We start from the raw sequence: 18,289 nt of genomic DNA, 5'->3' as shown, positions 1-18,289 counted from the left end.
ATTGTGGTCAGAATCCATATCTGCCCCTGGAAATGTCTTACAATTTAAAACCTTGTTCCTAAATCTCTGTCTTACCATTATATAATCTGATACCTTTTAGTATCTCCAGGATTCTTCCAGGTATACAACCTTCTTTTATGATTCGTGAACCAAGTGTTAGCTATGATTAAGTTATGCTCTGTGCAAAATTCTACCAGGCGGCTTCCTCTTTCATTTCTTCCCCCCAATCTATATTCACCTTCTATGTTTCCTTCTCTCCCTTTTCCTACTGACGAATTCCAGTCACCCATGGCTATTAAATTTTCATCTCCCTTCACTACCTGAATAATTTCTTTTATCTCGTCATACATTTCATCAATTTCTTCATCATCTGCAGAGCTAGTTGGCATATAAACTTGTACTACTGTATAGGCATGGGCTTTGTGTCTATCTTGGCCACAATAATGCGTCACTATGCTGTTTGTAGTAGCTAACCCGCACTCCTATTTTTTATTCATTATTAAACCTACTCCTGCATTACCTCTATTTGATTTTGTATTTATAACCCTGTAATCACCTGACCAAAAGTCTTGTTCCTCCTGCCACCGAACTTCACTAATTCCCACCATATCTAACTTTAACCTATCCATTTCCCTTTTTAAATTTTCTAACCTACCTGCCCGATTAAGGGATCTGACATTCCAGGCTCCGATCGGTAGAACGCCAGTTTTCTTTCTCCTGATAATGACGTCATCTTCAGTAGTCCCCGCCCGGAGATCCGAATGGCGGACTATTTTACTTCCGGAATATTTTACCCAAGAGGACGCCATCATCATTTAATCATACAGTAAAGCTGCATGTCCTCGGGAAAAATTACGGCTGTAGTTTCCCCTTGCTTTCAGCCGTTCGCAGTACCAGCACAGCAAGGCCGTTTTGGTTATTGTTACAAGGCCAGATCAGTCAATCATCCCCTGCAACTACTGAAAAGGCTGCTGCCCCTCTTCAGGAACCACACGTTTGTCTGGCCTCTCAACAGATACCCTTCCGTTGTGGTTGCACCTATGGTACGGCCATCTGTATCGCTGAGGACGCAAGCCTCCCCACCAACGGCAAGGTCCATGGTTCATGGGGGGAGTTCAAAAGTAGAAGAGTAAATACTTGTAGTGACGTCGGGCGTCAGCCGAAACGGATGTCAGTTGTTCAGCTGAGCGTCCGGCGTATGTCAACAAGGTTCGCTCACTGGCCGCCAGGAGCGCTGCGAGACACTTTCTCCTAGACAGCCTGTATAGGGAGAGAGTGGCCAACAGAACGATACGGCGGCCATTTTTCTGTCAAACTGCGGGCGGGACTTTTGAATGGCCAGTAGTGGAGTACACACTCACCGAATCAAAAGCACGAGACAATATGGAGAAATCATTCGTTAAATGCCTTTCTTTACAGCTATAATATACTCATAGTAGCCTACTACGTACAGCACAGGAAAATTTGATACAGTGGCTGTAAAAATTATTCGTTACTTGCATTTATTTCCTTCAAAGTTCGTTTACTAGACATATTGCAATGAAAGTAACTTAAAGAAAAAAGTATAGTGTATATCATTTGTTTTGTATCGTAAGTGTATAACGCTCAAGATTTAACGTACCTGTATTACGTCAGATGAATGAAAGTCGTAAGCAGTTGTTTACTTGTGACATGCAAAAAGTTTGAGACGTATTAGTACTTCTTGTCACATCTTCAAACATTTTGCATGTCACAAGTAAACAACTGAATACCTCTCGTAGATAGCAAACGAAAAAGATTACAAAAATCAGGTAATGTTAAATGTAGGCTACTGTAATAACGACTAAATATAACAAGAAAACTACTGTATCCCTTCTACCCGACAGTAAGTAGGTCCATTAAAAACTGTCTTCAAGAGTACCTACAATTATTTACTACGAATAATGTTTCAGTAAACGCGACAACTGCGGAAAACGCGCCTACAACTTGCTTGTGTCAACAGTCAGGCAATAATACTGAAACTAAAATAACGCGTAGTGTTCTGATTCGGAACGAAATAAAGTTTGACGCCATAAAGTCGAATGAGCATGGCACAGCAAATACAGGAACTTTCCGTTTCCAGCAAGGCCTGTCATATATTGGCTTCAGAAAAGCTTGTGATGCTACCAGTATGCACCAAACGCTAATTACGTACTAAAAACGATATACAACTAAATCGAACATGCATGCACAACGCATATCAAGTCTCTCAATAATTCAAATACCTCATAATCGTTTCCAAAAGTCCTCTGAACTTCAAGTCAACTCAAAAGCACGGCGAACATAGGAAGCGCGAGAGACGTCTGGCAGAAAAACGGCGCCGAAGCTAATCAACCAATCACGAGCAACTTCACCTATGGCCACTCTCTCCCTATACAGGCTCTCTACTTTCTCCTTGCTGCTGCGCGCGCTCCATGAATTTCATAATTAACTTTGACTTCTTTAGTATTCCTGTTATTGTTCTCCCTCACTTTGTTACCAAAAAACTGGTAATATTTGTTGCACTGGTAATGTTTCATGACGTTTTTCCTACTGTCGTGTGAGCTTAAAACAAACTTCTCGTCGAAATAAAATGTTGAACAGAATTATACGTCGCGCGTATCTTATTCTCCCTGCGGACAAGAACACGTTAACGAGATCGCAAGTACAACATACAGAACTTGCGACAAGCTTTTTCTATGAGCCAATATTGGTCCAATTTTTTTGTTGTATTCTTTGAACCAATAAATATCTTGTTCTGCACACTTTTCAAAATAGCCTACGTGTTAACTCGGAGTATACGCTAATTCCTTTCCAGAGTTCTTCCAAATCAGCTCCACCGTTTCAGCGTGAAGCTGTAACACAAACATAAATGGCTCTGAGCACTATGGGACTTAACATCTATGGTCATCACTCCCCTAGAACTTAGAACTACTTAAACCTAACGAACCTAAGGACATCACACAACACCCAGTCATTACGAGGCAGAGAAAATCCCTGACCCCGCCGGGAATCGAACCCGGGCGCGGGAAGCCAGAACGCTACCGCACGACCACGAGCTGCGGACAACACACACATACACACCCAAACTTTCGCATTTATAAGACATATGCGATTGCCTGCTCGACCACAGTCTACGATAAACAGCGGCAAAACTGTGTAGGGCAAAAAAAAGAAAGAAAGAAAAAAAAAAAGAACGAAAAAGCGTCCACTTTACAGCTGCCACATTGCTAGCTCTCCAAGCGACTAGAATATAGTAACAGAAGTATGGCATTATGTCAACTAACAAACTGCTGTTTTTAATGCTGTTATCTCCGTATGTCCCATTCACTAAAGGTGGTGTTGATTCTTACGACGGGAATAGGAAAATGTAATAAACTAATATTCCATCTCCTGGTAACGTCGACATATAATAAAAATAAAATCTGAGTGCAACGTAATATATACGGCTGACAGTAATAGAGTCGTACCTGTATCATGGAAAGCCCACGAAATGAGAAATGAATTGCGAGGCGATGTGTTTTAAGTTCTAAACCTCAAAAATGTGAGCACATGCGCATACATTCCGTCGCTTAGCGGTGACGGTAGTTCATTTCTTTACGAACTTCAGATTCATTTTAATACATTCAAGACTAGGAACGATTTTTACGTTCTTTCACATTAGCCGCCATTTATCCTTATGAAAGACCTTTTCGCCTTGTCTGTGCCTTTGTGTCTTGCGTCTACCTATCGTGTTTGTCTGTTCTGCTTCTCAGGTATCAAAATGTTCTACATCCCTTCCAGATTCTCTTTCCCGTCTGTAACACTTGGTCCTCCGGCACGTCCACATGTGACGCTTTCTTCGTATTTACATGTGAAACTACAGCTACCACCGCGTTACAGTTAGCCCAGAATCCAAACCCTGCTGACTTTCGGCTACGACTGCTGCATCTTCAGTGCATCGTATTGCGCTGATTTTAGGTCCCTGACAAACAACAACAGTCCTTTAATTCCCCCATTCCAGTTTCAACGATTATGGTGACAACGAACTTGCCTTGCCTGACTCCCTATACAAATCTACCATTACAGACTGTTCTGATCCTCTTCGAAGAAAAAGAGTGGGTTTCCATCTTTCCGTCATCGAAACTACGCTGCCTAAAAACTGAAAAACGTTTTATTTGACCCCATATTATAAAAAACCTTTCCGTAATCAAAGAACCACACGAAGCTCCGAAATACGTTTGTTTTAACTTAAATAGTGGCAACACTGCTGTGGAGACACTATGCATTGGAATCAACTATTGTCGCTGATAGCACACGTCGTTGACATACCTACCTTACCTCCGAGCAAATGGACTCGCATGTCCCACGTCACCGGCGTGCGCACAATCGAGGGAAACACAGTCACTTGTGAGCGAGCGGTCTACCGTAACGATGTCACTATGTTTTCGAAACAGGAACAACGGAGTTGGATCAACATTGATTGTGCCAGAGGTCGTACAGTACGACAGTGTCATCAAGGTCTTCAAGAGGCGTGCGGGAAATCGGCAATGCCGTACAGAATAGTGGCACGTTGGGTGAAAGCCTTCACCGAAGGTCGGCAAACTGTGGCAGACATGCATCCGGCAGGTCGTCCTAGCGTCTCTGAAGAAGAAGTGCATGCTGTTGCCGCGTTAGTGGACATTGATCGACGTCATACCATTCGTCAGCTCGCCCACGAATCCGGATTAGTGCATACGATTTTGCTTCACATCCTGAAGGAACGCCTGGGCATGCGAAAAATTGCATCACGTTGGGTTCCGCATGACGTGACGGAAATGCAGAAATGGATGCGTTAGGACGCTGCCCAGACTCACTTGGAGCGCTATGAGCACGAAGGAGAGGTTCTCACGCCGTATCGTAACACTGGATAAGACATAGACCACATCGTACGAGCCAAAACTGAAACGCCAATACAACGAATGGCGTCATTATGAGTCGCCGCGAAAGTCGAAAGTGCGTCAGAGCCCCAGTATGGTGAAAGTTACGATGATTCTCGTGTACGACTGCGATGGTGTTCTCCTAACGCATTACGTTCCTCCACTGCAGACCGTATTACTGTTCGTTTTTGAAGTATCACCTGCGACCAGCTTTGCGAAAGAAGCGTCGACACATTCTGCGCAACCGACTCAGCATTTTGCACTACAATTCGCGCTCGCATACAGCGCAAGCTGTGGCTGCTCTGTTCGATCGATGGGACTGCGAATGTACTGTACCATCCACCATACTCCCCGGACTTAAGTCCTTGTGACTTCGATTTGATTCTGAAGATAAAGGAACCACTTCGTGGCATTCGCTTCACACCTGTTCCGCAGATTCGACAGGCAGTAAACCGCTCCATTCGCACTATCAACAGAACATAGTCTGCTAACGGTATAGTACGCCTTCCACATCGCTGGCAACGGGTTCTACAAAACGCTGGTGACTACTTTTAAGGACAGTAACAGGTGCAAACATGTAACTCTTTCGTATCGGCTGTGAATAAATAGTTGCCACTGTTTAAGTTCCAACCCTCGTACTATACTACTGGCCATTAAAATTGCTACACCATGAAGACGACGTGCTACATACGCGAAGTTTAACCGACAGGAAGAAGATGCTGCGATATGCAAATGATTAGCTTTTCAGAGCATTCACACAAGGCTGGCGACACCTACAACGTGCTGACATGAGGAAACTTTCCAACCGATTTCTCATACACAAACAGCAGTTGACCGGCGTTGCCTGGTGAAACGTTGTTGTGATGCCTCGTGTAAGGAGGAGAAATGCGTATCATCACGTTTCCGACTTTGATACAGGTCGGATTGTAGCTTATCGCGATTGCCGTTTATCGTATCGCGACATTGCTGCTCGCGTTGGTCGAGATCCAATGACTGTTAGCAGAATATGGAATCGGTGGATTCAGGAGGGTAATACGGAACGCCGTGCTGGATGCCAACGGCCTCGTATCACTAGCAGTCGAGATGACAGGCATCTTATCCGCATGGCTGTAACGGATCGTGCAGCCACGTCCCGATCCCTGAGTCAACAGATGGGGACGTTTGCAAGACAACAACCATCTGCACGAATAGTTCGACGACCTTTGCAGCAGCATGGGCTCTCAGATCGGAGACCATGGCTGCGGTTACCCTTGACGCTGCATCACAGACAGGAGCGCCTGCGATGGTGTACTCGACGACGAACCTGGGTGCACGAATGGTAAAACGTCATTTTTTCGGATGAATCCAGGTACTGTCTACAGCATCATGATGGTGGCATCCGTGTTTGGCGACATCGCAGTGAACGCACATTGGAGCGTGTATTCGTCATCGCCATACTGGCGTATCACCCGTCGTGATGGTATGGGATGCCATTGGTTACACGTCTCGGTCACCTCTTGTTCGCATTGACGGCACTTTGAACGGTGGACGTTACATTTCAGATGTGTTACGACCCGTGGCTCTACCCTTCATTCGATCCCTGCGAAACCGTACATTTCAGCAGGATAATGCATGGCCGCAAGCTGCAGGTCCCGTACGGGCCTTTCTGGATTCGGAAAATGTTCGACTGCTGCCGTGGCCAGCACATTCTCCAGATCCCTCAGCAATTCAAAACGTGTCGTCAATGGTGGCCGAGCAACTGGCTCGTCACAATACGCCAGTCACTACTCTTGATGAACTGCGGTATCGTGTTGAAGCTGCATGGGCAGCTGTACCTGTACACGCCATCCAAGCTCTGTTTGACTCAATGCCCAGGCGTATCAAGGCTGTTATTACGGCCAGAGGTGGTTGTTCTGGGTACTGATTTCTATATATGCACCCAAATTGAATTAAAATGCAATCACATGTCAGTTCTAGTATAATGTATTTGTCCAATGAATACCCGTTTATCATCTGCATTTCTTCTAGGTGTAGCGTTTTTAATGGCCAGTAGTGTATTTCCATTTGTAGTAAACATTTGAATTTGCTTCTCAACTCCATATAAGCAACACACAATCGTTTCGCAGTGTGTTTATACAAGCCAACCGCTTTGCAGTGCTGCATTAGCGAAGAAGCAGAGAAGCGGTGGGAGTTTCGTGACTCATTGCGTTAAGTTCGTAGTTCGACTCCCGACGCGTACTGCGCCCGTTGATGCTGTTTTGTTTTTCAGTGCCCTCGCGGATATTGTGCGAAACATTATCCGAGCGTTTTTCAGCTCTCGCGGATGTAGTAGCCGGCGAGATCTCAATCAATTGCGTGCCTGCCCACCAAAGCTTTGTTTAAATTGAAACGTGTTCGTATTTGTTAAGTTTTCTGACGTCTTTATTTCGGTAGACTTCGAATTGAGGCCAATTTCCCGGTAAGCAGTTAAAGTGAATATGTAGGTTCTGAAATGATGCCCCCCCGGCGAAAACGCGGGGGACTTTCTCAGGCACCGTTGTACAGCCGGTCCGTTACGACCTCGACGTTGACGGGCCGTGTGGTGGTCGTGTTGCAGGGACGTGGTGGTGTCGCGGACCCGCGCCCCGCCACCGGTCAGCTCCGAGGACTCCGAGGACGACGTCTTCTACGACAGCGACGACGAGCCGGAGGACGACGAAGACGGCGCCGAGTCCATTGCGTGAGTACCGACCATCAATTGTTCAAATGTGTGTCGATTCCTAAGAGACCAAACTGCTGAGGACATCGGTCCCTAGTCTTACACACTACTTAAAATAACTTATGCTAAGAACGACACACACACCCATGCCCGAGGGAGGACTCCAACCTCCGGTGGGAGGGGTCGCGCAGTCCGTGCATGGCGCTTCAAACCGCGCGGTCACTCCGCGCGGGTACCGACCATCCCCAGTGCGACCTCTAGCTGTAACATGAAAAAAAGAAACACCTCACGTAGCACTCGCTGCCGTGGCCTTCCACACAGTGGCCTCAGTCATTGGCATTTAGTTCAGTGGTCCAACGCACCTTTGAACAACTGTTCAGGAATCGGCCCCAAGTGATCAAGCCATTTGGTGTACGTGCTACAGACCGTCTCAAGGATCTGAATCTCTCCAGCATCAGAATACAAAGCCAGGGATGGAATGCACTGCCGCCTTGGCATCTTTAGAGGCCCAAAGTGATTTTAGGCTTGACACAGGACAAGAAAACTTCTACTCCAGATTTTGGGTTGGGTTGGTTGGGTTGTTTGGGGAAGGAGACCAGACAGCGAGGTCATCGGTCTCATTGGATTAGGCAAAGAAGGGGAAGGAAGTCGGCCGTGCCCTTTTCAAAGGAACCATCCCGGCATTTGCCTGGAGTGATTTAGGGAAATCGCGGAAAACCTAAATCAGGATGGCCGGACACGGGATTGAACCGTCGTCCTCCCGAATGCGAGTCCAGTGTCTAACCACTGCGCCACCTCGCTCGGTTCGAGATTTTGTTTTTACAACTTTGTTTTCGTCTATTTTAAGTAAGTTTTATTTATACAGATGGATCCAAGCAGGAGAATGCTCTCGGTTGTTCTGCTGTTTTTCCTGACAGCGTTTTAAAGTGCGTCTTCCAGAATAGTTTACAAATTATGTTACGGAGTTATATGGCATTCTGATGGCACTGTTGAGGGTTCACAGACATCACCGCACAAGGTTTCTTGTCTGTTCCGACTCTCTTACTGCACTGCAAGCACCTCACCAAATGTATCGCCGGCCGCGGTGGCCGTGCGGTTCTACGCGCTCCAGTCTGGAACCGCGCTGCTGCTACGGTCGCAGGTTCGAATCCTGCCTCGGGCATGGGTGTGTGTGTGATGTCCTTAGGTTAGTTAGGTTTAAGTAGTTCTAAGTTCTAGGGGACTGATGACCACAGCAGTTGAGTCCCATAGTGCTCAGTGCCATTTGAACCATTTGAACCAAATGTATCGGGTAGACCTGCTGATTCAGCTCATCCATGACTCCTTACGGCGGCTCCAACGCCGTGGCAAGGAGGTGATCTTTTGCTGGGTACTTGGCCACGTTGGAATACAGTGCAACGACATGGCCGACGAAGCCGCCAAGGAAGCATGTTGAGATGGTACTGTCCATAAGACTGAATGGCTCCAGGTGACAGAAAGCAAACAGCGGTCGCTCAAATCGGCCACACAGGCACGGGGGATTTCGTGTCCAGCCGCTGGAAGGAAGTTTTTCTTACCAGACTGCGCATCGGGAATAGCCGTTTAACACATGGTTTCCTCCTCCGGCGGGAGGATCCACATTTCAGCTCAGCATACTGTAGCTACGTGTGTCCTACATACTGGTATTAGCGCAGCCCTCAGTCTCGCTGGAGATGTGCCCACCATCCTTGCAGATGCCGATACCAGTGTTAACAGAGTGGTGAAATTATGTAAACTGTCAGGCCTCATCCCTAAATTGGTGGGGAAGGGCGACAGACTTAAATACATTATAAACTGCTCCGCATGTGGGAACAGCCTTCGTCCCCACCCATGAGATTTGCATGCTGACTTCTCGTCAGGGCGCTGATGACCGTGATGTCGAGCGCCCCCTCAACCCAAATCATTATCATCATCATCCACACAGAAGTATCCAACAAGTGGCAAATTTACAGAATGAGATTTTTCCCTGTGCAGCGGAGTGTGCGCTGATATGAAACTTACTGGCTGATTAAAACTGTGTGCCGGACCGAGACTCGAACTCGGCACCTTTGCCTTTCACGGGCAAGTGCTACACCATCTGAGGTACTGGCAGAAGTAAAGCTGTGAGAACGAGGCGTGAGTGGTGCTTGGGTAGCTCAGATGGTAGAGCACTTGCCCGCGAAGGGCGAAGGTCCCGAGTTCGATTCTCGGTCTGGAACACAGTTTTAATCTGCCAGGAAGTTTCATATCATTGCACACTCCGCTTCAGAGTGAAAATCTCATTCTGGAAACATCCCCCAGGCTCTGGCTAAGCCTTGTCCCCGCAATATCCTTTCTTTCAGGAGTGCTAGTTCTGTAGGTTCGCAGGACAGCTTCTGTAAAGTTTGGAAGGTAGGAGACGAGGTACTGGGAGAAGTAAAGCTGTGAGGAAGGGGCGTGAGTCGTGCTTGGGTAGCTCAGATGGTAGAGCACTTGCCCGCGAAGGGCAAAGGTCCCGAGTTCGATTCTCGGTCTGGCACACAGTTTTAATCTGCCAGGAAGTTTCAGGTGGCAAATTTAAAAAAAATTTCTTCTCACACATTGATGTGTTTCAAAACGTGTCACACTCCAAGCACTAATTTTGACAGGAAGTATGAGACTGGCACACATTCAGACAAACGTCATCCACGAAATTTCAAAGATAGCAAGAGCCGACAAATGCGAGAATTACCGCAGTCAGCTTAACAGCTCATGCATCTATGTTGCTGACAAGAATAACTTACAGAAAAATGCAAAAGAAAATTGATGATCGGTTTCATGACGATCATTTTGGGATTTAGGAAAGGTGAATGCGCCAGAGAGGCAGTTCTCACAATGCGGTTGATAATGGAAGACAGACAGAAGAAAACTCGAGAGGCGTCATAAGATTTGTCGACTCCCTTTCCTTCCCCCCATCGCGCTTTGTCGATTTCCTCCCCTCTGTCTTTCTCCTCCTCCTTTCCTCTCTGTCCATCATGTCCTCATTCCCCCTCTCCCTGTCCGTCTCCTCCTCCCCATCTCTCTCTCTCTCTCTCTCTCTCTCTCTCTCTCTCTCTCACTGTGCATCATTTCCTTCCCCCTCCATGTCTTTTCCCTGCTATCTCTGAACTCGAGTTATTCCGTACGAATCCTTGATCGGCAACTCACGTCACTTAACATGAAAGGATAAATCGGCGGGCACGAGGGAGACCTCTCTAGCTGCTGTACCTTTGAGGATAATAGCTTGATTTGCAGTATTTCACGTATTTCGCAATGTTGCTAGGTCCATCACGTATTCCCACCTGTCACCATACAGCGTACTCCCAGCATTGTCGAACATGATCGTTTTGGGTGGTCCAGGTGTTACAATATGGAGAGGCATAATGTTTCACTCACGTATTGGCGTCCAAATATTTTAACGCGGTACTCCTACTTGGCAAATTCATTGTGACACTATACTCCTTTTTCATGAGGATTTTTCACGGCTGCATTCTGCCCTGACTTCATTTTTATGGACGGCAATGAGCGATCTCATCAAACAGCGCTGCTGGAGGAGCTCTTTGAACGAGAAAATATTCGGTGAATGGACAGGCCTGCCCATTCCCCGAGCACGTGCGGTAGGCCTTGGGGAGTCGTATTGCAGCAAGTCCACAGTCACCAGCGACCATCCAGGAGCTGCCAACCGCACTGGTGGAGGAATGGAACGCCATACCACAGGAACTCCGCATCAACCTTGTGGCCAGCATGGGACCACGTTGCAGAACATGCATTCCTGACGGTGGTGATCGCACACCATATTAGGAACCATTCCCCGGCTTTTGTAATGTACAGGGGGCCATCAAAAATCGCTATAACTTCAGTGTAATTATTGTCTTCGAATAATACTGTCATTTCTGTTCGCTTCATTGAGTATTTCTCTCTTTTATCTTCTGTGTTATACTGTAGCGGTTCTTTCGATCTGTAGAATAAGTTCCATATTACTTGGCAGCTGAACATATGCGAAAGCTACTTTCGTCCGTAAGTTTGCCCACAACTCGTAGTCTAGTGGCTAGCATTGCTACCTCTGCATCACAGTGTCCCGGGTTCGATTCACGACCGGATTGGGGATTGTCTCTGCCCGGGTAGCGGGTGTTCGTGTTGTCCTCATCATTTCATCACATCATAATTCGTGACAGAGGCTACATTGGACTGTGCGAAAAAATCGACTGTACAACAAATCGACTGTGCGAAAAAATCGACTGTTCAAAAATTGGACTGTGAAAAACATGTGCGAAAAATGGACTGTGCGAAAAATGTACTGTGCGAAAAATGTACTGTGCGAAAAATGGACTGTGCGAAAAATGGACTGTGCGAAAAATGGACTGTGCGAAAAATGGACTGTGCGAAAAATGGACTGTGCGAAAAATGGACTGTGCAAAAATTGGACTGTGCAAAAATTGGACTGTGCAAAAATTGGACTGTGCAAAAATTGGGACTTTGTACGGGCGCTGATGACCGCGCGGTTGAGCGTCCCATAAACCAAACATCATCGTCCTTACGTTTTGCACACCAACGTAGCATCGGACATTACTATACGAACTCACGAGATTGCTCTTCAAGGAAGCGTCCCTGCTTTTTTCTTGTATACATACGAAATTAACGACACTTTACACCAAACCGTTAAGACGAACTGAGTGGGTGGGTAACTCAAGATTCCCGACCAACGGTGAGCGCATGACAAGACGCTTAGCAGCCACAGAGAAAGTATACCACCATGCGCGACACCGAGTTGAGGGCGGCCAAATTTGGCGCCAATGTGCTGTGGCACCGGATGACCGACGCGAGTGCCTTTGCTAACAGCACGACATCGCCTGCAGCGCCTCTCCCGGTGTGTTGACAATATCGGTCGGACACTAGACGACTCGAAAACCGTGGTCTGGTCAAAGGAGCCCCGGTTTCAGTTGGTAAGGCTGATGGTAGCGTTCGACTGTAGTGCAGCCCCACGAAGCCATGGACCAAATCGTCAGAAAGGCACTGTGCAGACTGATGGTGGCTCCATAATGCTTTGGGCTGTGTTGACATGGAATAGCTAGGGTCCTGTGGTCAAGCTGAACCAATCATTGACTGTAAGCGGTTATGTTCGGCTACATGGGGACCATTTGCAGCCATTCATGGAATGAATGTTCCCAAACAACGATGGAATTTTTTTATGGATGGCAGTGCACTATGTCACTGGATCACAGTTGTTTACGATTGATTTGAAGAATACTTTGGACTATACGAGTGAATGATTCGGCCACCCAAATCGTCCGATATGAATCTCATCGACCATTTACGGGGCATAATGGAGAAATCAGTTTGTGCACAAAATACTGCAGCGGAAACGCTTTGACAATTATGGACGGGTATAGAGCCAGCGTGGCTCCATAACGGCTTGGGCTGTGTTTGCATGGAATGGCTAGGGTGCTGTGGTCCAGCGGTTATGTTCGAGTGTTTGGGGACCATTTGCAGCCATTCATGGAACGAATGTTCCCAAACAACGATGGGATTTTTTTATGGATGACTGTGCACCATGTCACTGGACCACAGTTGTTCAAGATTGGTTTGAAGAATATTCTGGACAATTCGAGCGAATGATTTGGCCACCCAAATCGCCCGACCTGAATCTCATCGAACATTTACGGGACATCATGGAGAAATCAGTTCGTGCACAAAATCCTGCACCAGCAACGCTTTGGCAATTATGGACGGCTATAGAGGCAGCGTGGCTATATATTCCTGCAGCGGACTTGCAACCACTTGTTGAGCCCACACCATGTCGAACTGCTGCACTACACCGGGCAAAAGTAGGTCTGACACTTCATTAGGAGGTGTCGCATGACTTTTGTCACCTCAGGGTAGCTGCATAGACGGGCATCGTCTCTAGAATAGCTGAAGTACCTGCCCCCTCCCCCAGTTGGTTTCAGCATGAACGGAAGGGCACATAACGTGGCGCTGCTGTATTTGGCACGCTGGAGCAACAGAGATGACCTATTGGAAGCGACCCGCCGCTCTGCGGCCGTTGCTGTTGTTGTCACAAAGGCACAGTCGTGTCGCTGTATTTCCTGCTCTGTGTGTGTGTGTGTGTGTGTGTGTGTGTGTGTGTGTGTGTGTGTGACCGATCGGCGCGGACCGCCCCGCCTGTTGCCTGCCCCTACCGCCAGCATTAGCCGCGATTACCCGAGCGGCGCTTCGCTACGCTTCTGCCCCCGTCGGTTCTCGCCGCTTGGCCTCCCCGGGGCTTCCCCGCACGCCAGCTAATCCGCAGGGACGCAGCCGGCGCTGGCGGATGGATGCGCAGGGCTGCCAATATTGACTGCCGGCGGCGCGCGACGCCGATAAACTGCCGTGTGATGTTTTTATTGCCCCACACCCTCAGCTCCGACCGACGCGCCGAATACGGCGCTGCCGCGCGTCGATTTTTGCCTCGTTTAACGGCCCGACAGAGGACTTTACCGCTGGGAAAGAAAAGCAGAAAACCGCCGAAAGAAAAAATCGGGCTATGCAGACTGCTTGACTGGAATACTCTCTTTCAAATTCTGAAGGGGGCAGGGGTAAAATACAGGGAGCGAAGGGCTATTTACAATTTCTACAGAAAACAGATGACAGTTATAAGAGTCGAGGGGCATGAAAGGGAAGCAGTGGTTAGGAAGGGTTGTAGCCTATCCCCGATGTTATACAATCTGTATAAGTAAAGGAAACCAAAAAAAATTTCTGAGTAGGAATTAAAATCCATGGAGAAGAAATAAAAACTTTGAGGTTCGCCGATGAAATTGTAACTCTCTCAGAGACAGCAAAGGACCTGGAAGAGCAGCTGAACGGAATGGACAGTGTCTTGAAAGGAGGATGTAAGATGAACACCAACAAAAGCAAAACGAGGATGATGGAATGTAGCCGAATTAAATCGGGTGATGCTGCAGGAATTAGATTAGGAAATGAGACGCTTAAAGTACTAAAGGAGTTTTGCTATTTGGGGAGCATAGTAACTGATGATGGTCGAAGTAGAGAGGATATAAAATGTAAACTGGCAATGGCAAGAAAAGCGTTTCTGAGAAAGAGAAATTTGTTAACATCGAGTATAGATTTAAGTGTCAGGAAGTCGCTTCTGAAAGTATTTGTATGTGGTGTAGCCATGTGTGGAAGTGAAACGTGGACGATAAATAGTTTAGACAAGAAGAGAATAGAAGTGCTACAGAAGAATGCTGAAGATTAGATGGGTAGAACACATAACTAATGAGGAGGAATTGAATAGAATTGGGGAGAAGAGGAGTTTGTGGCACAACTTGACTAGAAGAAGGGATCGGTTGGTAGGACATGTTCTGAGACATCCAGGGATCACCAATTTAGTATTGGAGGGCAGTGTGGAGGGTAAAAATCGTAGGGGGACACCAAGAGATGAATACGCTAAACAGATTCAGAAGGATGTAGGTTGCAGTAGTTACTGGGAGATGAAGAAGCTTGCACAGGATAGAGTAGCATGGAGAGCTGCATCAAACCAGTCTCTGGACTGAAGACCGCAACAACAACAACAATAATGCAGATTGCTCAGGAACAGGTGTCATTGGAAATTTGTGATATGAGCCTATGTGACCAAACTGCTGAGGTCATCGGTCCCTAAGCTTACACACTACTTAATCTAACTTACGCTAAGGACAACACACGCACACCCATGCCCGAGGCAGGACTCGAACCTCCGACGGGGGGAGCCGCGCGGACCGTGACAAGGCGCCCCTGACCGCTCGGCTACCCCGCGCGGCCGGTACATGTAGTCTGTTTGCATTTCGTTATTTCTCGTCAATAGGAAAAGGGCTGGAACAGACAGAAGGATTTCGCTCGTACCATTCAGAGAACTCCAAATTTTAGAGCTGTGTACATCAAAAGTGTTGTGTTGGCAGAAGAGCCAACACCGTGTTACTAGAGGAGGCCGAAATGCACGCGTTTTAGCTCACGCAGGCTGACGTGAGGAGGGTAGGACTATACTGACGTGAGGTCTGGAACATGACAAGGAATTAGAATTCAGAAAGCGGACGGAATTAGTTTGATACTTAACTTTAATCCATTAATGATGAACGTCGCTCTTGACAGTACATGATTCACAATATTATCTGCTCAGAATACATTCATAGTAACTGAATATGGCGCCTTGCTAGGTCGTAGCAAATGACGTAGCTGAAGGCTATGCTAAACTGTCGTCTCTGCAAATGAGAGCGTATGTAGATAGTGAACCATAGCTAGCAAAGTCGGCTGTACAACTGGGGCGAATGCTAGGGAGTCTCTCTCGACTAGACCTGCCGTGTGGCGGCGCTCGGTCTGCAATCACTGATAGTGTCGACACGCCTGTCCGACGTATACTAACGTACCGCGGCCGATTTAAAGGCTACCACCTCGCAAGTGTGGTGTCTGGCGGTGACACCACAAAAAGAACTATCGCTACTTGTTTTGGTAGGAAAGACGTAAAGCATGGACGTATCAGTTTCAAAGCAACCATGTTATTAATGTGGCAAACGTCAAAGAGCAATATAGATGTTCCTTACGCAGTTACTGAAGAGTGCGCCATAGGCGGTACACAAATAAACAGCCTATGTGTAAAAAGCCGAAATACGTTTATTTGAATAGAGAGAAACACAAATGAACTTGATAATGACAAACTGTGAAAAGAACTAGCCTCATTTGATTGGTCAGGCTTTCAACTGGAATGAGATTTTCGCTCTGCAGCGGATTCTGCGCTGATATGAAACTCTGTGGCAGATTAAAACTGTGTGCCAGACCGAGAGTCGAGGCAGGCTACCAGCTGAGCTAGCCAAGCACACACAACTCACGACCCATCCTCAGAGCTTCACTTCCGCCTGTAGCTAATCTCCTACCTTACAGACTTTACAGAAACTCTCCTGCAAAAATTGCAAAACTAGCACTCCTGGAAGAAAAGATATAGCGGGGACATGGTTTAACCACTGGTGGGGGGACGTTTCCAGAAAGAGATTTTCACTCTGCAACGGTGTGTGTGCTGATTGTGGAAGCATCCCCCAGGCTATGGCTAAGCCATGCCTCCGCATCATCCTATCTTTCAGGAGTGTTAGTCTTGCAAGTTTCGCAGGAGAGCTTTCATGAAGTTTGCAAGGTTGGAGATGAGATACTGGCCGGAGTAAAGCTGTGAAGAAGGGTAGCTCAGTTGGTAGAACCCTTGACTGCGAAAGGCAAAGGTGCCAAGTTCGAGTTTTGGTATGGCAGACAGTTTTAACCCGCCAGGAAGCTTGTCTTTCAACCGTTGGAAGTACACTCCTGGAAATGGAAAAAAGAACACATTGACACCGGTGTGTCAGACCCACCATACTTGCTCCGGACACTGCGAGAGGGCTGTACAAGCAATGATCACACGCACGGCACAGCGGACACACCAGGAACCGCGGTGTTGGCCGTCGAATGGCGCTAGCTGCGCAGCATTTGTGCACCGCCGCCGTCAGTGTCAGCCAGTTTGCCGTGGCATACGGAGCTCCATCGCAGTCTTTAACACTGGTAGCATGCCGCGACAGCGTGGACGTGAACCGTATGTGCAGTTGACGGACTTTGAGCGAGGGCATGCGGGCATGCGGGAGGCCGGGTGGACGTACCGCCGAATTGCTCAACACGTGGGGCGTGAGGTCTCCACAGTACATCGATGTTGTCGCCAGTGGTCGGCGGAAGGTGCACGTGCCCGTCGACCTGGGACCGGACCGCAGCGACGCACGGATGCACGCCAAGACCGTAGGATCCTACGCAGTGCCGTAGGGGACCGCACCGCCACTTCCCAGCAAATTAGGGACACTGTTGCTCCTGGGGTATCGGCGAGGACCATTCGCAACCGTCTCCATGAAGCTGGGCTACGGTCCCGCACACCGTTAGGCCGTCTTCCGCTCACGCCCCAACATCGTGCAGCCCGCCTCCAATGGTGTCGCGACAGGCGTGAATGGAGGGACGAATGGAGACGTGTCGTCTTCAGCGATGAGAGTCGCTTCTGCCTTGGTGCCAATGATGGTCGTATGCGTGTTTGGCGCCGTGCAGGTGAGCGCCACAATCAGGACTGCATACGACCGAGGCACACAGGGCCAACACCCGGCATCATGGTGTGGGGAGCGATCTCCTACACTGGCCGTACACCACTGGTGATCGTCGAGGGGACGCTGAATAGTGCACGGTACATCCAAACCGTCATCGAACCCATCGTTCTACCATTCCTAGACCGGCAAGGGAACTTGCTGTTCCAACAGGACAATGCACGTCCGCGTGTATCCCGTGCCACCCAACGTGCTCTAGAAGGTGTAAGTCAACTACCCTGGCCAGCAAGATCTCCGGATCTGTCCCCCATTGAGCATGTTTGGGACTGGATGAAGCGTCGTCTCACGCAGTCTGCACGTCCAGCACGAACGCTGGTCCAACTGAGGCGCCAGGTGGAAATGGCATGGCAAGCCGTTCCACAGGACTACATCCAGCATCTCTACGATCGTCTCCATGGGAGAATAGCAGCTTGCATTGCTGCGAAAGGTGGATATTCACTGTACTAGTGCCGACATTGTGCATGCTCTGTTGCCTGTGTCTGTGTGCCTGTGGTTCTGTCAGTGTGATCATGTGATGTATCTGACCCCAGGAATGTGTGAATAAAGTTTCCCCTTCCTGGGACAATGAATTCACGGTGTTCTTATTTCAATTTCCAGGAGTGTAGAAAATCAAG

General features: G+C 47.9%; 1 protein-coding gene across 1 annotated transcript in view; it reads left to right on the top strand.

Moving 5' to 3' along the window:
* The window catches only part of LOC126135927 (proteoglycan Cow), a 274,813-nt gene that overhangs the window by 193,718 nt on the left and 62,806 nt on the right, over window positions 1-18,289 (top strand). Inside the window, exon 4 of the mRNA XM_049915203.1 lies at window positions 7,471-7,593. Coding sequence (XP_049771160.1) covers window positions 7,471-7,593 — 123 coding nt within the window. The remainder of the gene's footprint in view (window positions 1-7,470; window positions 7,594-18,289) is intronic.

The sequence above is a fragment of the Schistocerca cancellata genome, chromosome 1 (assembly GCF_023864275.1).
Source record: "Schistocerca cancellata isolate TAMUIC-IGC-003103 chromosome 1, iqSchCanc2.1, whole genome shotgun sequence".
NCBI lineage: Eukaryota > Metazoa > Arthropoda > Insecta > Orthoptera > Acrididae > Schistocerca > Schistocerca cancellata.
Note: the sequence above shows the minus strand (reverse complement) of the source record. Positions and strands in the feature narration are given on the sequence as shown.